The 23,160-nt window shown below is 40.8% G+C and overlaps 2 protein-coding genes across 4 annotated transcripts in view; both read left to right on the top strand.

The window, feature by feature from the left end:
• The first annotated feature begins 202 nt into the window (after positions 1-202).
• trim2a (tripartite motif containing 2a) lies at positions 203-19,952 on the top strand. The gene is made up of 12 exons (XM_054778224.1): positions 203-2,271; positions 4,068-4,246; positions 6,094-6,331; positions 6,414-6,565; positions 8,266-8,446; positions 9,217-9,940; positions 12,395-12,495; positions 12,559-12,726; positions 13,263-13,431; positions 14,821-14,891; positions 15,018-15,158; positions 16,686-19,952. The coding sequence occupies exons 2-12, from the start codon at positions 4,113-4,115 to the stop codon at positions 16,836-16,838; spliced, it is 2,232 nt and encodes a 743-aa protein (XP_054634199.1). The 5' UTR covers positions 203-2,271; positions 4,068-4,112; the 3' UTR covers positions 16,839-19,952.
• Positions 19,953-20,422: 470 nt separating this feature from the next.
• Positions 20,423-23,160, top strand: part of LOC129182293 (meiotic nuclear division protein 1 homolog) — a 53,658-nt gene continuing 50,920 nt past the window's right edge. Inside the window, exons 1-3 of one of the 3 annotated variants that reach the window (XM_054778222.1) lie at positions 20,423-20,587; positions 21,107-21,172; positions 21,256-21,313. In XM_054778222.1, coding sequence (XP_054634197.1) covers positions 20,585-20,587; positions 21,107-21,172; positions 21,256-21,313 — 127 coding nt within the window. In that variant the 5' untranslated portion in view covers positions 20,423-20,584. The remainder of the gene's footprint in view (positions 20,588-21,106; positions 21,173-21,255; positions 21,314-23,160) is intronic. The other 2 variants (XM_054778221.1, XM_054778223.1) reach the window with 2 other exon arrangements.

Raw genomic sequence — 23,160 nt, 5'->3', positions numbered from 1 at the left:
GAGTTGAGTTGACGGGGCGAGCGAAGAATGCAAGCGATGTGAGGAGAGGGAGGAGGCTCGGGGGGGGGGGGGGGGGGGGGAACACTAGTCGTCCTCCGGAGCGAGTCATGTGACGCCGCAGCAGGACTATCTCATCCCGCAAGGATCTTCTCTGCCGATGCGGCGACGCCTGTTGATGCCTCGCCGTGAGGACCACACGCACACACACACACGCACATTGTTGTTGTTGCGTGAGCCGTGACCTCACTTCCTGTTTGTGAGGTCACGATGACAGTGGCGTCCAGCATGGAGGGATGGCGGTAGCTGCAGACGGGCGGATGCGATTATAGAAGAGACAAGAGAGGCAGCAGTGCACGCAGGCTCGTGTTGTGTTGTGTTGTGTTGTGTTGTGTTGTGTTGTGTCGTGTCGTGTCGTGTCGTGTTGTGTCGATGTGCTGGCATTCCTGTAGCCTATTGATTCGTGTGCCGATGATCAATGACTTTCATTTGAGGCTTTTTCTTATCAAACCTTCCATTGTTTGCATGTTTGCCCCCCACACGCTTTTCTTTGCAGTACTACTTTCTGCCTCCGGGGGCAACAGTGAGTCTGCCAGCTGGATTGTTTGTGTTTTGCGATGACCTCAAGTACTGCTTTTAAAAGATATATTTTGTGCACATGGTGGGTGTCGTGTGGGGCCGACACATTTTTTTGTCTGTTGTAGAATTTTTACAATTTTTGACATAAAAAAAAATGGTTGAAGACAGGAAGGTCCAATGTGCGGCTCGATTTTCGTCGGCACTCGGCATGTTCTAAAAATAAGATACGTGTATTTTTAATGAGATATTTGCGGATGTTACGGTCCAAGACAGCCTGCAAAACGTGCGCAAAACTGCGAAAAATAGATGCACCCATAAAAAAGCTCTCATTCTTTGGGGAATTTTTGGATTTTTTACTTTATTAAATATAAATAATTTTGACAGAATTGACCTTGAACTTTGATAAAGACGGAACTGGGATTTTTTGGGGGCTTTTTCTTTTAAAAACTGTTGGTGTTTATTTTTCACAGTACCACTTTCTGCCTCAGGGGGCAACAGTGAGTCTGCCAGCTTGATTGTATGGGCTTAGTGCTTTCTATTTATTTCAAGTATTATTTTTAAAATACATATTTTTCTGTTGTGTGTATGACCAACAAATGTTTTATCTATTGTAGATTTTTTAAAATTTTTAATTTAAAAAATTGTTGAAAATTGTAAAAAAGAAATTAATTTTTATTTTTTAATCACAATTTTTAAATTTTTTTAAATGTTCATAAAATTTTAAAATAAAAAAAAATTATTTAATTTTTTTTAAATTTACTTGTTTGACTTTATTATCGGAAATGTACGCCTTTATTCTCGTAATATTACAACTTTTTTCCTCGTAAATTTCTGACTTTTTTTCTCATACTTTTGCGACTTTATTTATGTAAATTTACTTTATTGACTTTATTCTCAGAAATGTACGACTTTATTCTCGAAACCTCAGATGGTTTTTGGGTTTTTTTCAATTCGGCCCGCGTACGCCGTCGTGAATGTGTACGAGAAGTAGGAAGAAGATCGTTCTTGCTGCAGTACCACTGTCTTCCTCACGAGGCAACATAATACGGGACAGATTCTACTGCCCTCTAGTGACTTGGAGGTTTTAAAAAAACGGCAAATTCCTTTTCCTCGGCTCAGGTGATGCAAATGTGCAAACTCTGACTGCAGGAAAGCTTTATTTTCCAGGAAATACATTGTTAGCATTATTTGATGTTTGTATCTGGGGAGACAGGTAGCTTAAAACTGGGGAATAAAGACAAGAGTGACATTTTGAGTTGTAAAACATTCATAGCGGCGTTTTAATAAGTTGTTTCCAGGCCGGAAACAACTTTGAGGTGCATGGTGGCGCCCATGAAGACTATTTTTATATGTCGTAGTGCAGCCGTAGTTGAGCTGCCGCTGCCGCAGCGATGCTGACGTGGGGCTGACGATCACGTCACCGCATGGCATCATCGGATCGGAACCAGTTAGTCGTGCCCGCAGGCTTTGTCAACGACCGCATCGATAGTCCACGGAGGGAGGGGGCAAAAGCGCAGCGGGAAAAAAAGAAAAGGACGAGAGCGCGCACGAGGAAAAAGGAGTTGAGTCGAGTTCCCCTGAGGCCCTCGTGGCCTCTTTCTGTGCCAGCGTTCAAATGTGCGGTTGGCATACTTTCACCGTCAGCCAGGTAACAACAGTAGCGGATGAAAGCACGCGCCGACTGCTGCATTGTGGGTACGTGTTTATTTCTGGAGGTTCGCTCTCCTCTCCGCACCGACCGTCCCGTCCCGCCCCGCTTCCTCCTCGCTCATCCAATATTTATCAAAGTGCTTCTTAAGAGCAACATCCTGCACTCACCAGCATGCTAACAGCAGCCCTTCAAGCAAAGCAGTGGCAGAGCAATGCTAAGAGATATCAATCATTCATGCCGCTTTCTGTCTATCAATAAAATGATCATTAATTGGATGGAACATATTTATTTGCTTTTATATATATATATGTATATTTTTGTTACTGCATGATGGATTTATTAGTTTCATTAAGAAAGTATTTATTTAATTATGTATTTATTTATTTATTTATTATTGCATGATAGATTAATTTGTTTAATTAACAAAGTATTTATTTCATTATGTATTTATTTATTTATTTATTATTGCATGATGGATTTATGTGTTTAATTAACAAAGTATTTATTTCATTATGTATTTATTTATTTATTTATTATTGCATGATGGATTTATGTGTTTAATTAAGAAAGTATTTATTTAATTATGTATTTATTTATTTATTTATTATTGCATGATGGATTTATGTGTTTAATTAACAAAGTATTTATTTAATTATGTATTTATTTATTTAATTTGTTATTGCATGATGGATTAATTTGTTTAATTAAGAAAGTATTTATTTAATTATGTATTTATTTATTTATTTATTATTGCATGATGGATTTATGTGTTTAATTAACAAAGTATTTATTTAATTATGTATTTATTTATTTATTTTGTGATTGCATGATGGATTAATTTGTTTAATTAAGAAAGTATTTATTTAATTATGTATTTATTTATTTATTTTGTTATGGATTCATTTGTTTAATTAAGAAAGTATTTATTTAATTATGTATTTATTTATTTATTTTGTTATGGATTAATTTGTTTAATTAAGAAAGTATTTATTTAATTATGTATTTATTTCATGACCATTAATTGATTGAGTCTTTATTTCTTTATGACCATGTTTTAATCATGTATCATGTATTTATTGAATGTCGACTGATTAATTTGTATTTTGTTTAATGACATTTTCCTATCAACTTAATTATGTGTATTTATTTCACAGCCAATTTATTGAGTATTTATTTAGCCACATTTTTCTAAATTTGAATGTATTTATTGCATTTTGGATTTATTTGTGTATTTAGTTAACTTTTTTTTTTAGTTTTTTTAGTTTAACTTTTTTCCCCATCAACTTAATGACGTATTCATTTATTCAATTTATGACCAACTTTTTAAAGCATTTGTTTCCATTTTTCCCAAGTTGGATGTTGCATGTTGCATGTTGGATGTATTGATCTCTATTTTATTTCATGACATTTAAAACAAATCTATTTATTTATTTAAGTTTCTAATTTTTTTTAATTAATTTGAGGATTTATTTATTTATTACATGTGGGATTGATTGATTTATTGATTTAATGACATCAACTTAATGTTGTATTTATTTCATTGATTTCCAGATTCATTTGTTCATGCATTTATTGTGTATTGGATTTATTCATGTATTATTCATGTATTCACCATTTTAATTACAGTTGTTTTTAAAATGTATTTGAGTGTGTGCTTATTGATGCATGTTTGTATTCATTTAAATATGCATTTAGTCTACTTCTTATTCGCCTGCTTTCTAAGTAAATGGATGCTGATTATTTTAGATGATGTTTCAATGACGCGGTCACGTTTTCATTCATTCATTCAGCTGTTTTCACTGACATGGTATGCATGGATGTGCTGCATATTGCTGTGCAGGCTGGAGGCGAGGAGGCCGAGGGGCTGCCGCGTCCCACCTTTAGGATGGCCAGCGACGGCACCACCATTCCCAGCCCGGTGGTGCACCAGATCGACAAGCAGTTCCTGATCTGCAGCATATGTCTGGACCGCTACCACAACCCCAAAGTGCTGCCTTGCTTGCACACCTTCTGTGAGAGGTGGGTGGGCTAAACAACAAACACACGAAAGGCAACTCGGGACTTCGGCTGGAGCCAATCGGACAAGCGCCTCTTTCATACGTGACTTTGACAGAGGCCCGTTGTGTTTGTGCGCCGTGCTGTTCGGGCCAGGGTCTCTGCTGGACAAATCCTTTGTTTGTGTCCCACAAAAGGCGTGCTGGGACTCCTCCCTTTCGCTCTCTCTCTCTCTGGTGGTTTCTGGAGAATCCCATTGGATACAATCCATGCTTTCACAGCCTGTCCTATAGTACGCATGCAAGTCCAGTACAGTCTCTGGCCCTGACCAAGCCGGTGATAGATCGCTACTGCTGCTGCTGCACATTTCTCCACCAATTCAAACCATTCCCAAGTCAAAATTCTCTACTCATTCAGGACATTTAGCACTCTTGATACTTTGTGCTGTCATGCTAGCATGCAAATGTTAGCATTTTTGACATTTTCAGAGCTATCGATAATACTTAGCGCTATCATGCCAGGTGTTAACGTGCTAACACTAGCAAGTTATCATTTTTAGCCATTTTTGTAGCTGTAAACTTATATTGATACTTAGTGCTATCATGCTAGGTGTTACCATGCTAACAGTTAGCATGTCAGGATCACTATATGTCAGGATCACTAGAGTATTTTTAGCCATTTTCATAGGTATAAACGTACTTACGCACAAGGTAGGTGAAATGTGTTAGCATGCTAACAATTGCCATGCTAGCATTGCTAATGTTAGCATGCTCAGTATGCCATTTTCATATGTATAAACTTATATCGATATTTAGCGCTGTCATACCAGGTGTTAACATGCTAGCAGTCAGCATGTTAGCATTGTTAGTATGCTAACATGATCATGTTACCATTTTTAGCCATTTTCATAGGTGTGAACTTATATTGATACTTACAGCTATCGTGCTAGGTGTTACCATGTTAACAGTTAGCATGTTAGGATTGCTAGTGTTAGTATGCTTAGGATGCCATTATGTTTAAAGTCATATTGATATATAAAGCTCTCATGCTAGGTTTTACCATGTTAACAGTTAGCATGTTAGCATTTTTTCCATTTTCAAAGCTGCTAACATGCAAACTTTAGCATGCTAACTTTAGCACTTTAGCATTTTTTTTGCCATTTTTGTAAGTGTAAACCAGGGGTCACCGTAGAAACGATTTTCATACCTTATTTCAACCCAAACAGATCAAATATGCTTGTTTTACCAAAACATTCACAAAATGCTGGTATCCACAACTCACATTTTATGTTTCAGAATACTTTTCTTTCTAGTGTTCTCACATTATTAACTGAAAACCGGAATGAACAGCAGGCTTGCGGGCACCTCATGTGGTCGTGGGGGGCTACCTGGTGCCCGCGGGCACCACGTTGGTGACCCCTGGTGTAAACATATTGATACTTAGGGCTATTATGCTAGGTGTTACCGTGCTAACAGTTAGCAGGTTAGGATTGCCAGAGCATTTTGACATTTTCATAGATATAAACTTACTTCGTAACTGGCATGGTGCAAAGCATTGTAACCATTTTGATACATAAAAACTTACATTTATATGTTCTGTTAGCAATGCTAACAAGGTGCCATGTTACCCTTTTAGCCATTTTCATATGTATAAACCTACATAGACACGTAGAGCTGTCTCGCCAGGTGCTAGCATGCGAAACAGGTTAGCATATTAGCATTCCAGCCATTTTCTGTGACTAGAATGTCCACAATATTTACTTGCACATTCTTGACCGATAGAAGACTCTGCAGGCTGGTGCTCGTATCGTACGTAGCGAGTTTCTCAAAGTGGCCGAATGCTTCAGGTCCTCCACGTTGTTTCTCGCTCAGGTGCCTGCAGAACTACATCCCGGCCCAGAGCCTGACGCTGTCGTGCCCCGTGTGCCGCCAGACGTCCATCCTGCCCGAGAAGGGCGTGGCGGCCTTGCAGAACAACTTCTTCATCACCAACTTGATGGACGTCCTGCAACGCTCGCCGGGCCGTTGCGGCCAGGAGGCCGCCGTCCTCAACGACGTCGCCACGGTAGCTGCGGGGCAACTGCTCTCCTGCCCCAACCACGGCGGCAATGTACGGGGGCCACGAGGAGATCGACACCGCTAGATAGGTGGCGCTGTGTTATAATACCCTGACCTCTCTTGCTGCGGTTTAGGTGATGGAGTTCTACTGTCCGCCATGCGAGACGGCCATGTGCCAGGAGTGTACGAGCGGCGAGCACGGAGAACATCCCACCGTGCCTCTGAGAGATGTCGTGGAGCAACACAAGGCCTCGTTGCAGGACCAGCTTGATGCAGTCAAGAGGAGGTACGGCGGACCGGCCACGGTGGTCTACATCCACCTTCCCCCTTTAAAGGCCATCATTTCCTGGTTGTGTCACATGATCACCCCCTTGCCCGTACGGCAGCTTTGGAAATCTCACAGTCTCACTTGGCATAAAATCTCCCTGTGCTTCATGGTTCTCCTTCCTTAGAGCTTCTAAACATGCTGCCTTTTGAATTGGGTCATTTTCGTGCGTTGTTTGAGTTCTTCACTCAGTGTGTTCCACGCTTTGATCCCACATCCTGATATGCTGAAGGTTTTTAGCGTTGTGTTTTCCTAAGATCATATTTCCTCTCTCTCGTATTACGTTTCCGGGTAGCTCCTTATTTTTTGCTTTGTGCATAACTTTAGCTGTTTTTACCAGATCAGCAAATTTTAGCAGTTGTGGTTTTAGTTTGTGATTTTTTTGTATGTTCTCTATAGGCGGCCTTAAAGATGACCCTAATTGATCTTTTTTGTCGTACGGTTAGTGAGTGAAGCGGACTTTTGTAGCTAATTCCGCATATGTCCGCACAATACCGAAGTTAGATATGCTAATACTAGACAACAACGAGAGCATGGAGTGGTTTGTGATCTGTGTTCGCTATCGAGGTGTTCCTTGCCACTTTATGTTGCGTATTTTTAACGTGGGATTTCCAACTCATTTTGTCACCCAGTCTGACGCCTAGAAACGTATTTTCACTCACTTTGTCAACGTCCACGCCGTCTATTTGTATTCGCACACAAGTTTCTTTTCTGCTGTTGCCAAACGGCATTATTTTTCTTTCAGGGATAACCTATTTTTATCAAACCGTCTTTTTAGTGAAGTCATTTCAGGGGTTGTGATCATTTTTATTAGCCTTTGTGTGCTATCTTCAGACAGAGTGCGGTTGTGTCGTCTGCAAATAAAACCAGATTTAGGTCTTTTGTGACATTACAGATGTCATTAAGTTAAAGAGCTGTGGCCCCGGCATTGAGCCTTGGGGTACGCCACGTGAGATATCCGAGCATGCAGATTCTCCTAGCTTCACATGTTGCTTTCTGTTTGCTAAGTAGGTTTTTCATAAACCAGCTCAAGGCTGCTCCTCTGATCCCGCACCTTTCTAGTTTGTTCATGACGATGTTGTGATTAATTGCGTCGAATGCTTTTGTTAAACCCATAAATACTCGCTACGCTCCATAGCGCAAAATAAATACAACTGAAAAGAAACTGTTAACATTTAAAATACGTTTCATTTCATGTAATAAATCCTACCATTTATTTGTTACGCTCTGATCTTTACGCTCCATCAGTGGAGTTGAAATCATGACAAAACCTCAGGAACACACGAAACGTGTTCTCCTCACGATTGACAAAGAACATCGTAAAACACATTTAGGGAGTATCACCAAATTTACAAAAGACGAACATCTTGTAAATTCGTTTTTGCCATTTTTTTGTACTTGTGAAAAGAATGCAGCGCCGGGAGGGACCCTCGGACCGGAATAGGCTAAATGCAACAGTGTGATGTCACTGGCCTTCAACGGCGGCCTCTGACCTGAATTGGGACAAAAGGGCAACAAATGTGGAGTACTATAATAAAAACAAAACAACATCTCAAGCGGGCGGATCCTGATCTGAGCATCCTTTCAGAACAATACTCCCTCACAAAGGATGACCGTTTTCACTGATTGTCGCCACTCTTCTTCTTCTGACTCCGCTCCAGGCTACCTGAGATCGACGCCGCCCTCCTGACTTTGTCCGAGATCCTGCAGCGGCTGACGGGCCAGAAGAGCTCCATCGAGGAGGACATCCACGCCGCCTTCCATGAGCTGCAGAAGACGCTCAACGTGCGCAAGAGCGTCTTGCTCATGGAGCTGGAGGTCAACTTCGGTCTCAAGCAGAAGGTAAAGACCACGTTAGCCAATCATCTTCTTTCATCTGGCTGCAAGTGTCGTGGTCCTACATTGGAATAAGAGGGTTGGAGCTTGGGTTGGTCCCCCGCCTCCCCCTTTTCAGCAGACATCCAATCATTTGGTTGGGTTGTTGTCCCCCCCAAGGGGCAGTTCTTCATCACATGCTGCTGACGAGTCAGAGACCGTCAGAAGCCTGCAGGCTGGAAGGAGGGTGGAGTCAGATTATATCCCATCTGCTTGTAGATAGATGGGGCCAGTGTACGGTGTCACACTCTACGGGTGTGTCGTGTTCAGCGAGGGACTACTTCTAGCATGCATGGACCGGGACTTAGGGCTTCTGGGGAGGTGTAGGGGGTGCTTGGGTGCAAGATAAGTACATGGCACAATGGCGTCGGGCGGAGAACCGGAAGAGGAATGTGACAGGCAGATGCACGTGAGTTTGCTTGGCTTTGACATGGCTTGCATGATGTCATTCAGTGCTTTTGGGACACATCTGCAAGCACTGAGAGGTTGCATAATCCTCATGCGCGAGCAGCTTCTCCATGACAGAAAACTGTTGAGGTCACGCTGATAAACAATGCTGGTCTTCTATCTTTAAAGCTGATAGGAGGTCTATGACAGCCATGTGCAGTCTGTGGATTAGAGTTCTCCAAAAGTTCTGAATAAACCTGTCAACACTAAAGAGGTTTTGCGTCTAAAAGTAGCTTCAAAGTGGTGATAATTTGTTTGCACCTGCTGCCCCCTGGTGTCTGCCCCTGCAGGTGCTTCAGGCGCAGCTTGACAGCCTCCTGCAGGGCCAGGAGGGCATCAACAGCAGCTGCAGCTTCACCGAGCAGGCCCTGAGCCACGGCACCGAGGCTGAGGTCCTCCTGGTGAAGAAGCAGATGAGCGAGCGTCTGGCCGAGCTGGCGGCGAGAGAGCTCCCCCTGCTGCCCGGAGAGAACGACCAGCTGGACTTTCACATCGAGACGGAGGGCCTGAAGAAGTCCATCCACAACGTGGGCACCGTCGTGACAACTAACGCCGTGGCGTCCGAGACGGTGGCGACCGGCGAGGGCTTGCGGCACTGCGTGGTGGGGGTACCCACCTCCATCACCATCACCACCAAGGACAAAGACGGAGGGCTTTGCAAAATGGGCAACGCTGTCCTCACTGCCGACATCTCCTCATCAGACGGTAGCAAAGCCGACGGGGAGATAGTGGACAACAAGAACGGCACCTACGAGTACCTGTTCACCGCCCCCAAAGAGGGGACCTTCAGCTTGTCGCTACGTCTCTATGAGCAGCACATTAAAGGCAGCCCCTTCAGGACGAAGGCCACCAAGTCTACGGACGTGTCTGCAGCCTCAGACGGCGTCAAGAAGAGGCTGAAATCGCCGGGCAGTGGACACGTCAAGCAGAGGGCCATCAAGAGGCCGGCCAGCATGTACAGCACCGGCAGGAGGAAAGAGAACCCCATAGAGGACGATCTCATCTTCAGGATAGGTACGCTCCAAAGTCACCTTTCCGCCAAGCACGTTCGGTTCAGTTCAGTTACACCAATCACTGTTCGAATACCAACGCCAAGCAACGATACCAAGTAACATCAAACACGAGTTAGTCTTTCATGAACCTCATGCGTTTCTGTAAACATCCAGGATTCAAAAGTAGAGCCTTTCGTCCAAGTAACGTATGTATTTCCGGAAAAAGTCAAGGGATCTTCAACTAAACTATACTAAAGGCAATTAGAATCTTCCACGAACGTAGCTTACTCGTTTTCGTAAGACTCCAAAGACAATTTAGTCTTTGACAAACTTATCGTACCTGCTTTTTTAAACAACAGTTTCCCTTTCAGCAAACCTAAAAAAACCAGCGTAGTTTTTTTTCGTGAACACCAAAGACAATCTAGTTTTCAACATGCCTAGCATACTTGTTTTCGTAAACATCAAAGGAAATGTAGTCTTCAACTAACCTACCTGCCGTACGTGGTTTTGCGTTCAAGACAGTTGGAATCTTCTACGAACGTAGCTTATACATTTTCATAAAACTCCAAAGACAAGTTAGTCTTCGACAAACTTAACGTACTTGTTTTTGTAAACAACAAAGGCAGTTCCCATTCCAGCAAACCTAAAAAAACTAGAGTAGTGTTTTTGTGAACATCAAAGACAATCTAGTTTTCAACATACGTAGCATACTTTGACTTTTGCATTCAAGACAATTAGAATCTTCCTTGAACATTGCTTATACGTTTTTGTAAAACTCCAAAGACAATTTGGTCTTCATTTCAGTGAACCTAGCGTACTCATTTCGTGAACATCAAAGACAATCTAGTTTTCAACATACCTAGCATACTTGTTTTCATTGAAGGAAATTTAGTCTTGAACTAACCTACCGTTTGTGGTTTTGCATTCAAGACCATGTGTTTTAAGTCTTCGACAAACCTTACCTACGTGTTTTTGTAAACAACTAAGACAGTTTGCATTTCAACGAACCTAGCCTTCTGTTCTTGTGAACGTCAAAGACTATTTATTTTTCAACAAACTTAACATACTTGCTTTTGTAAACAACAAAGACAGGCAAACTTGAAAAACTAGCGTGGTGTTTTCGTGAACATCAAAGACAATGTCGTTTTCAACATACCTAGCATACTTGTTTTTGTAAACGTCGATGGAAATTTAGTTTTCAACTAAACTACCGTTTGTATTCAAGACAATTAGAATCTTCCACAAACTTAGCGTATACGTTTTCGTAAAACTCCAAAGACAACGTAGTCTTCGACAAACTTAACGTACTTGTTTTTGCAAACAACAAAAACAGCTTTGATTTCTATGAACCCAGCGTAGTGTTTTCATGAATGTCAAAGACGACCTATTTTTCGACATACCTAGTATACGGCGGATAGGTTTTTTTGCCTTTATTTTTGTGAAATGAGTTTTTTGTACTTTGCATACATTTGTACTTTACATCACATGTTTTTCACGGAAATCGGCCAATAGCAATTGGTGGCCGATCGATCGGAAATGTCGTCTTCAACTAACCTAACCAAACATCAAAGACAACTCGTTTTCAACATACTTAGCATACATGCACATGCATGTGTTTTTGTACACTGAAAACAGACCTAGCATAAGTCTTTTCAGAAACATCTTAGACAATTTAGTTTTCAATGAACCTGATGCACAGTTTGTCTTTTCATATGCATCAAAGACAATTTAGAGTAGTCTACGTACTACGTACATGTTTTTGGTGATATCATAGACAATTTAGTCTCCATGAACCTAATGCACTGTGTGTCAAAAATCGTCTTCAGCAAACATAGGTACATATTTTTGGACACATCGAGTCTCAACCAACATGTTTTCATAAACACTGAAGGCGGTGTTAACCTCGGAGCGACCGGCCAATGACCCAGGAGGATATTGGAGCTAAACTGTTAGATATTATTATTACACCTTTAGATTCAGTCTGTTAGCTCAGTGCATGTTAGCTCTAATAGCTTCTCATAGAAGGCCTTCTTGACACACGCACTCACGTAGCACACTTACATACTGTATGGCTGATGGAGAAATACTGGCAGGAGGAGAGCAGATGCACAAAAGATGTATCGTTCTCAATCTCGCACACAACTTTCACTTACACTCACACAAACTTAACTTTCACGTTCAATGGGGTGCAGAAAGTGCTTTATATGCTGTGGACACACATCATTCTGGGCTCACCATCAATGTCTCTCGTCGATGCTAATGTTCGGTGCTGTAACCAAATGCATCGCTCTTATTATTTAATACAAATTGAAAACCTTTCCAATTGTGTGAGCATTGACTGCTTGTGCGATAGCTACGCAAGAACCTGGAACATGCGTAGGCAAAAAGGAAGGAATAGCATTTACACCGCCAATGTAAAAGTTCTTTTTTCAGCGCTCATGATAGTACGGTAAGTCTACAATTTCCTACTCTCCAGGCACCAAAGGGCGAAACAAAGGAGAGTTCACAAACCTTCAGGGCGTGGCTGCCTCTCCTGGCAAAGTGTTGATAGCAGACAGCAACAATCAGTGTGTGCAGGTAAGAGCACCTTGTTGTATGCCAAAAACTGCAGAGTAGAATTTCTCCGTTTTGTTTTTTCAGATTTTCTCCAACGAGGGCCTGTTTAGAACTCGTTTCGGGGTCCGGGGCAGGACCCCTGGTCAGATGCAGCGACCCACTGGAGTGGCCGTCCATCCGAACGGTGACATCATCATCGCAGACTATGACAACAAATGGGTCAGCATCTTTTCCAGTGACGGCAAGTTTAAGGTGAGTCGTGTTTACGTCTCAAATACGCGGCTGTGGTTCTAGATTGAGGTCTTGCCCCAGGTGGAGAAGTTCAAGTATATTTGGGTCTTGTCAACAAGTGAGGGAAGGTCGGAGAACCGAAAATGATTTCCCCTGTAGGGTGGCTGGAGCTCTGTCATCCGAGTAGAGCCGCAGCTCCGTCACATGGAGAGAAGCCAGTTGAGGTGGCTCGGGCAGCTAGTCTAGATGCCTCCTGGACTCCTGGTGAGGTGTTGTGGGCATGCCCAACCGGGAGGGGACCCCGGATCAGATCTCGACACGCTGGCGGGATTATGTCTCACAGCCGGCATTGGAACGCCTCGATGTCCTCACTGCGGAGCTGGAAGAGGCGTCCGGAGACTGGGAAGCTTCGGGCTTCCCTACTGAGACTGCTATACCTGCGACCCGCTCCAAGATAAGCAGAAGAAATGGAATAGAATGTTTATGTCTGCCCGTGTTTAGGAACTTCCTCTCTGTATCACCTTTGGTCTGAAACCAGCATTTATGTGTTTTCCCAGAACAAGATCGGCTCAGGGAAGCTAATGGGTCCAAAAGGCGTGTCGGTGGACAGAAACGGTCACGTTATCGTGGTGGACAACAAGGCCTGCTGCATCTTCATTTTTCAGGCCAACGGCAAGCTGGTTACCAAGTTTGGCAACCGCGGAAACGGCGACAGGCAGTTTGCAGGTGCGCAGCAACAGAACCAATGTTGTAAATAGGCATAGGCCGGTTACTGGTTTTCAGGTGTGCCATGGTATGAAAAAGTCACGGCTTCAAAACGACTAAAATTGTGCGACACACCGTTTCTACGATATGAAAGAAGGGGGAGGTCCAGTGCGGCCACTACGTGGAAATACTTTGTCACGTCCTGTTTTATTCCTCGCAGTCGGAACTGGGCTTCAATGGGTTCAAAAGTTGTTAGCTGCCTCCTTAGCATTGAGCGGCGCGGGTACGACCGCGCACTTGTCGGTCAACATATTACTCACGTGGAAGGTCACCAAATGTGGAGATGTGATTGAGAGGGAGGCAGGAGGGGAGGATAAGCGGTACAAAACGTTTATTCCCCACTGTGCAACAAGCAACAACCACTTAACAACGTCTCAGTTGCTAACAACAACCACCGTAACCAACAGTGCGACACATGTAAGACACATGACTTTCACAATCGATGTCGAAAATATTTGCGGAAATTTCACAAAAAGAAAATGAAAGTTGGCCTGTAAGAAGTAAACACTCTACCGGTGATGACAAGTGATATTGTAGTCTTCAATTAGCGCTTAGCAACTCCTTTGATTTTAGCTCAATTTCCAGACATATTTTCCTCCCAAATTTGGGCGGCCTCCAAAGCTATGAGTTTTGGTGCGTTCACATGTTGAGGTACAGTCATCCACTTTGCACGTCGAATTTCGTGGCATCACTCCTTCACGGGTTTTCAGAAATATATTAATGACTAAATCATGCTGTTTCATGGTTTGAATATGGCCTATTACTAGCTAAATATGCGGATTGAAGCAAATGTTACATATTTTTGTCCTAAATTAAGCATTTTCAAGCATAAAAATGTATAAATTAAGTCAAATACAAATATAAGGCATTCAAAAGACGCATTCAAAGACGTGATGATATGTAGTATTCTACATTGGTCTCTAGCTGGGTTGCTAACAATAAAGCAATGCAACCGGATACCCAGTTTGACAGCCTCCTGGATGGATAAGAATCAGCCATAGCTCCTTAGATGAATGGATTGGAGAGACATGCACCGAGTATCGCAGGACTAGCAACTGGTTGACAGTCCGTCTCTTAAACAACGCGAAAGCCTGGGCTGCCAGCGAAACATAGCTTAGCACGACTGAAGATGAGAATGGATGTCAATAGCATTAGCAGCGCGCTAGCTAGTCACCGGGAAGGATTTTCAACACATCAGAAAAACATACATCCATTATAGCGAACTAATTGATCTTATTTATTATGTGTTGTGTAAAACTAAGACAGGAACAACATCAAATGAATTGTGCCTTTATTATTTCTTGTCCAAACTGGACTTGATTTGTTTGTACTTTGCATGGTTCCATGTAGGGCCTCACTTTGCCGCTGTCAACAACAACAATGAAATCATTATCACAGATTTCCACAACCACTCAGTCAAGGTAAGGGAATTTGTCTTTTGAGCTGTAAGTCGTTGCCTTTTGGACATTTATGCTTCACACTTGTGTCATTTTGGCCACCAAAGCTGGGGGTTGTATTACTGTTACCTTTTGTTGTGCACAACGTAGGTGTTCAACACAGACGGGGAGTTCCTTTTGAAGTTTGGTTCTAACGGCGAGGGTAACGGCCAGTTCAACGCCCCCACAGGCGTGGCGGTGGACGTCAACGGGAACATCATCGTGGCGGACTGGGGGAACAGCAGGATACAGGTCGGGGACCAAACAGAACAAAAACGATGACCATCCTGAGAAATAATGCAACGCTAGGAAGGCGAACACTAAAACCGTCAAATCTGTAAAGGTTTCATGTGAGGAATTGCAATTCTCTACCAAAACACCAGGGGGCAGTGTTTCCCTGACTCTCGTTGACTAGCTATTTAGCTTCCTGTGTAGTTGGGATGTAAATGTTTTTATGGTAGACAATTTGATACGCATGTGCAGTCATGGAGAGAATGATTACACCACTCTTGTTTCTTCAGTTTCTTGTTCATTTGAATGCCTGGTCCAACTAAAGGTACCTTTGTTTGGACGAATAGAACAATGACAACAAAAGTAGCTCATAAGAGTTACATTGTTTGGCAGTACAGTCCAATGCTATAACTATTCATGTAAGAACTTAAGTGATTTTGGTTATTATCAAGAAAAGCATGGAAGTTGCTCGATATCAGCTCTTTAATTCCACTCTTATGATCTATATTTGTTATATTTGACCATAGAAATGTAGCTTTAGTTGTAGCAGGCATTACAACGGATCAATAAATATAATTTTTTCCTTGACTGTCGATACACGGGCTCAGATACGATTCAAACACGATATATTGAAAAAAACGGTTTGATACGATTGAATGGTTGCATTTGTTGATGTAGACATGAATCTTACATTATTTAAAATAAAGAAGCCAATTGTATAAAAGTGGCATTCTTACAGTACTTGAGAAAAAATAAAACATAATAATTTGTAAATAACTACATCACATTTCATGTAAATGGTTACGGGCCATTATTTTATTCAAAAACAACACATTCAGCACATTCATTTTCTTGTTAAATGATATTTTTAGAATGTGCCAATGGGCCAATAAAAAAACAGCCGTGGGCGGCAAATTTCCCTCAGGCAGCTCTTTGGACAGCCCTCACATATTGTTTATGTTTTTTATTTTATACTATAATAATTTTTTTAAAATATAATTGTTATTATTGTTTTATTATTATTTTATTCATTTTTTGTGTTTATTAAAACCGCATAATATAAGTCAGAAATCATATATCTGTCCTTCTTTGTTTAAAAAATATTTTGTTATTATTCAAAAGATTTATAATATTTGTATTCTTTTTATTGTTAAGTCAGAAGTCAGACATAAGTGCTGTTTTGTTTTTAACGTTTTAAAATTATCGTTCGGAATATTTATAATATTTATTATTTGTTATTGTTATTATTTGCATTTTTTAAATATTTTATAAAAATGGAATAAGTCCTGTATAACAAAAAATAGTACTGTTTTGATGGTGTTTAGTAGGTTTGCTGGTTAGCAAGATTACGCAAAAACTACACAAGAGTTAATTTTACAGTTATTGAGGCCAGGTGGGGCAGCGACCCACTTGCTCCCATAGATGGAGGTAAAACAACGAAAAGAAGAAGTGGAAAGAAAAAAATGCATAAAAAGGAATTGACCTTCTCATTGTTTCCATTGAGGCCATGACGGAACCTACTGATTGTAACTTTTGTGTCCGCATCAGGTGTTTGACGGCAGCGGTTCTTTCCTGTCCTACATCAACACGTCAGCCGACCCGCTGTACGGCCCTCAGGGTCTGGCTCTCACCTCCGACGGACACGTTGTGGTGGCCGATTCAGGAAACCACTGTTTCAAAGTCTACCGCTACCTGCAGTAGCGCACACAAACGATACTACTACACTAAACTACACAGTACACACCTGTACACTTGCAAGGGCGTAGGGAGCTGCACTCATCCACCTTCAGCTGTTGCGTCATTGCGCCACTTCGGTGACCATTTAGGCATGAATGATGTTTGCTTTTGTGCTTTTACGAGTCACACTCCACAGCGTACACATTCCATGACAACTACGTGAGGAAGATGTGGCTTAGCGCCGCAAATTTCCAATGAAATCAATTAGTCTCAAATGCACATTAACAATGAGCCCTGCCATTGCCATTGTACCTCGCCTCTCGCCCATAAGTCAGCTGGGATAGGCTCCAGCATACCCCTGCGACCGTAAAGATGATAAGCGGCATTGAAAAAGGATGGATGGATGGATGGATGCATATTAACAATAACTGATGCAACATCCCATTAAGAAAACACTTTTTTCTGCTTTTCTTTAAAAGTGTTGCGCGAAGGAGTATTGGGGCAGTGCTGAACACACAAAAAATACGAAAATGACAAGAAAAAAATGCAAAACAATCTTTATGAAAAGTTAAAAATTTAATACAATTTGGGAAAAAAATGAAGTAATGAGAATAAATTATGTTTTGAGAGAAGAAAAGTCATAAAATTGCAAAAACAACATTTTAACATGACAAGAAAAAATACAAAACAATGTGTATGTTCAATAAAAAATGAAATACAAACTGGGATAAAATAAAATAATGAAAACAAATGATGTTTTGAGAGAAAAAAAGGCATAAAATTGGAAAAACAACATTTTAAAAATGATAAGAAAAATACAAAACAATGTGTATGTTAAATAAAAATTAAATACAAACTGGGAAAAAATAAAATATGAAAATAAGTTATGTTTTGAGAGGAAAAAAAGGCGTACAATTGCAAAAAAAACATTTTAAAATAACAAGAAAAAATACAAAGCAATGTGAATGTTACCTAAAAAATGAAATGCAAATTGGGAAAAACAATGAGAATAAATTATGTTTTGAAAGAAAAAAAGTTGTCTTGCAACCTGAAAACAACGTAAGCGCCCGTAGAGTTTGTTTGACATGACAAAGAACCTCTGCGGCGGGTCTGCGGCCAGTCTACGGCTCAGAAAGCAGCACGTCACACACACGCCCTCCGTGCGTTTCTTGCGTTTTTTTGCACGTAGGCCGGCCGTAGGAGCCCGCGAACTAGGCTTAGGACAAGCTAGGAAGGCATCTTACATAATGCTACAAATTTGAGACTTGTGGACAGTTGCTTTTCTTGCTAGTCAACCCTTGTTTATCGTGGTTAATTGGTTCCAGACTGGACCGCATTAAGTGAATTTCTGCAAAGTAGGATTCTATATTAATAAATTGAAGATTTTCCAGTTTTTACCATTATTAAAGCCCTGTAGACATGAAATAGCACTCCTATATCACCTTTACACTTTGTTTACAACACATTGCTCAACGGTGATGCGCAGGCTACGGGATCACTGCAGACACACCATGGACGGCCTCCGCTAGCATAGCAAGCTACCGAGATAACTAGTTAGCCTCTCCAGTTGACTTATTCTAAACTTAAGTAAGTGTTTCAAACAGAGTTCGGAAGAAGGACAAAGTAAGAAATTCACAACCTTACCACTTCCACAAGGAATGAGAGGAGAACTATGTCGTATCGGACGGCTGACTACATGCAGTGGACCCGGATAAGTGGGAAAAAAATGGAAAAAAAACACACTAAAATGACAGAGAAAAATGGAAAGACAATCTAGCTAATATAAAAAATAAAATACAAATTGGAAAAAAATTATATCATGAGAATAAATTATGTTTTGAGAGACAGTACATGTTTTCTCCCCACAAAAAATAAAATAAAATAAATAAAAATAATAATAAAGCCAGAATTCTAACACGTCTAAAAAAATCAAAGAATATAATGATTTTTTTTTTTATTGAAAGTATTTTTTCCCCAGAAACATAATAAAATAATATTTCAATAATGAAGTCGTAAGTGAATGTCAAAATTCTCTCCCTAATTCCTACATAAGCAAGTATTTAATTCCTGTAATATGACAGCTTCTTTTCTGGTTTGTTCTGACTTTATTCTCACAATTCTAAGATTTCATCTTAATCCAAAAACTCGGGAGGGTCATATTTTTATTTTTTTGAGAAAAAAGTTGGAATATTTCAACAATAAATCTGAATTTTCCCCTCAGAAATATGCCATTTTTTCCATCATAAAATTGTAACTTTATTCTTGCATTCTTTTTCATTGTGACCCCAATACTCCTTCATAGTATTGCACTTGAAGTTGTAGTGGGTATTTAGGTCATAGTCTTCATTGCGATATGTACATGAAGTGTCTTATAATACCTCCAAATGTGCCCATCGGCTCACTGAATACATTAACATTTCATTTATTGCAATGACATACTGATAACTAATCATCAAAAAGGGTAGGAAGTATTACTCGCATGTCCAACACACCAATAATGCAAAACTGGGCATGGCTTTCAGGCTTTTAAGCGGCCTGCAACAAGCTGAGCCTGATTTTTAGCTTCCTAAACACAATATTAGAGGTTGTTAGGCGTTTTGTTCGATGCTGCACCTACTAAGAGGCTCATGCATGCAGGTTTTGCAAACAAAACTGACAATATTTCATAAAGAAGCGCTGTTGCATTCAGTGTTTTAAAAATGACACGTCAGGGCTGTGTGTCGCCACTTTTTCTCACCAAAGTGGGCTTTCAGTGCGTTAGAAAAACAGACACAGACCACCAAGTGCAATCTGCTGTGTGTCTTCAAGGAAACTCCGTGTACTGGGTGGGATTTTAAAGAACACTTCATCCACGTTTTGGTTCATTTGTGGCCCATAGTTTGACTCCTCGGTCAATTGCGTTCCTTTGCTGCCATGCAGACTTTGATGAGACATCACATCCATGTGCTCTTACATCTTTATGACACTTTAGAACCACTAACAAGTTGTATTGTAGCTGAAAACACTTTGTTTTGATTAAATTTGTAGCTCCACAGATTACTTGTTAATTAGTTAGACACAGTGTGAAATTTCCAAGAAGGCATTTTTTTTTTTTTTACACATTCCTCTTAAGTTATTTGTTTTCCATTGTCTTGTCTATATTTGTAATGTCAAATGGAATTAAAGTACCCACTGGGAAAAAACGTTGTTTTTTTACTGTTTTGACACAAAAATTCGTGTTTTAAATTGCAATTGCAATCACTGTTTCTATACAGATAATATAATGCGCAACATATTAAAAGGATTTTACTTTTTTGTTTGCTAAATTGGTGACTAGTTCAGAGGATGCCACTTACGATCACTAGAGGACAGTAAAACCCACTAAGCTGAACTATGAACCTCATGCTGCCTTCACTGCCGTCGGATATTGTACAACAAGATTTACAACACGATTTTGGTGTTGTAAAGAATGTATGGGCGGGATAGCAACATTTATTTTAAAAAACAAACAAAATCGAAGAATTCTAAGGGAATATAAATTATTAGACACTTTCAAAAAGACTGTATGTAAATCGAAGCGCTGTAATCGCCAACACAAAAGTCTTTCCGGGAGCTACCTAAAGGCAACACGGAACATTAGCGTGTCAGACCTACGCGGGAAATTCAAGCCTCTCGCCGCATGATTCTAATTTGGGAGATAAAAAGGGGTACAAACACAGTTATTCCCGTTAACACGTAGTTTCACGCATAACTAGTGCTATTACACTTCTACGGACTGCCAGTTCAACAAAATGGTAAGCTATTTTAACATTTATATCGCTGGTGCTCTTGAGACGAGCCTCCACGTTGGTCCCATGTACTTGTTTACGTCGAAGTTTATTGAACACGTCTCACCGGATTTGCTTATATTAGATACATTATTGAATTTATAATGTCATATGTCATGAGCTAGTGCTTGAAAACACTGTTGGATTGTTTAAATTTCGTGTAAATTTGACAAATGTCAAGTAGGAATACTGTACTGAAGGGAGTTGTCGTAAATGGGTGCACCATGTCGTAATTCGCCCCAAAAGCGAAGAGATGTGTCGTAATTTACTAGTTTAAAGATTTCACGTAAAGATAACTTTAATTGAATTAAGAGTAGTTTTACTAGTAACGGGTGTTTTTCACCCACAGTTTAACGCTCCACTACATTTATAGATCTGATTAAATTGATGTTTTTAATTGAGATACAAGGTGAAGTTGATGCAATGATGATTAGCAGCTAACATTCTGGTTTTCCCTATTGATATTATCCATACATTCTGTTCAAGTCCAAAAAGAAAGGGCTAAGTTTGGAGGAGAAGAGAAGCCGGATGATGGAGATTTTCTTCGAAACCGTAAGTTCTCCAATTCACATCAACATGGAAACAGCACTGGGGTATTTATGTGAATAAGTTGTTATCTGTGTTTTGTCCTGTAGAAGGATGTGTTTCAGTTGAAAGACATAGAGAAGATTGCGCCGAAAACAAAGGGGATAGGTGAGTTATGGCGATTCAAGGTCTGCTTCTTAAAAACTTTATTATATTATACATACTAATAGTTTCTCTCTGTTTTGTCCATAATTAATTACTACTGTATCACATTTTGCTGCTTGGAGTGTACGTGTATTGCAATGATTTGATTCCAGCCTGATAGTCACTACTTGGTAGCAACCAGCAGAGGGTGCAGTTGGGCCTTTAATATGCTGCCTAAATGGGCATGGAAACGTAACGTGGGAAGAATTCTTGGTGAGGCACTGTTTGCATGAACAATCAACAATGAATCCTGCACTGTTGTGTATTTATGAAGGAAGAAGCTTGGTGGAAAGTAGATAGAGTGAAACGTTCAAAGCGACATTCAACTTCATAATGATGATGTGCTCATATTCCTCTACAACAATGGGGTCCAAAGGGTGCCCTGAGGGCCATTTAAGGCGTGAAGCACATTCTCACAATACAATTAAATATGGAGATAAAGAAAAAGAGCATAAAGGCTTAATATGATGAAAACTAAAAAGCACTCAAAAAGTGCAGCTCTCCGGCAAGCGCCATAGTTCCCTCCATATTGTGACTTGCACCATAAATATTAGTCCTATATTTATTTTATCTACATATTTAGATTCCTTGACCATGAAAACATACCATGGAAGGGTTTGAATGACTTAAAGAATGCCGAAAGAACACCTAGCATAATAGTGCTAGAGCCATTTAACAGCAATCAACGAGGGATTACTTTACAGTCTCTTCACCAGGGATGTCCAAAGTCCGGACTACGTTTCCAGAGCAGCCTGAAACTCTTTTGTTTATTTTTTATTTTTTAAATGGCCTGCAACATGTCGTAAAAAAAAAAGCAACTCAAACAAATATCGACTAATGTTGGCTCGTGCATCAAAGGTTTGGACAGCCTTGCTGTTGGCAATCAACCGAAAAGCGCCTTGTTTAAACTGAAATTGAAAAAGGCAGGAGCATCGCCTGAGGCTCAAAGCTAAACCTCTTCACATTCAAATGCACAAGCCAACTTTTGCAACAAATAAAAAAACATCCTTTGTGTTGGCCAACTACAGAACAGCATAGTAGTCATAGAGTGATGCCGCAAAATTTGAAGTGCCAAGTGGCGTGGAATTACTGGACACCCAAAGAGCAGATCGGAACACCTTACAGTCATTGCAAAGGGATCATTTACAATCCGTAGGCCAAACTTGGAAATTATTCCACATTCTGTGTCGTCATCACTGGCAGATAAAAACCAAACTGCACGCGCACACGTAACATTTTGTACAGTATTATTAATCATTTACGGAATGTCACCACCAATGTCGGAACACGAAACATCGGAGCAGAAAAACTGCTTGTATTCTGTACTCGGACGTTAAGCTTGTTTTGGACCTTGGACAATTCAAGTGCTTGTGGCCTTAACGGGCTTCCGGTTCAGGTTTGCCCCCACACTCGTAGGTTTAGGTGGATACCGTGCTTGTGCGTTATGGCGCTATTACCTTGGGAACAATCACACAGCTCACTTGTAGCGGGGGCTGCGGGGTTTAGGGCATTTTAAACATGTGTTTCTGGGTGGGTGATGAAAAGCATATGTTTGTGATCCCCTTACATGGGCATGATGGAGTTACTTCATCATGGAGGGGGGAGGGGGCGTTTCCTGCTGAATGTGTTTAAAAAAAAAAAAGAGAGAGAAAGTCAACTCTCAAAGAGGAAATGGGACAAAAGATGTTATTTAATCCTTTTGGTATTTTCTCAACATGCCACTGCTCTCATAGCTCAGCCCATAACTCTGCCAGTGTGCGTGTGTGCGCGTGTGTGTGTGTGTGCGTGTGTGTGTGTGTGTGTGTGTGTGT

The sequence above is a fragment of the Dunckerocampus dactyliophorus genome, chromosome 6 (genome assembly GCF_027744805.1).
Source record: "Dunckerocampus dactyliophorus isolate RoL2022-P2 chromosome 6, RoL_Ddac_1.1, whole genome shotgun sequence".
Lineage (NCBI taxonomy): Eukaryota > Metazoa > Chordata > Actinopteri > Syngnathiformes > Syngnathidae > Dunckerocampus > Dunckerocampus dactyliophorus.
Note: the sequence above shows the minus strand (reverse complement) of the source record. Positions and strands in the feature narration are given on the sequence as shown.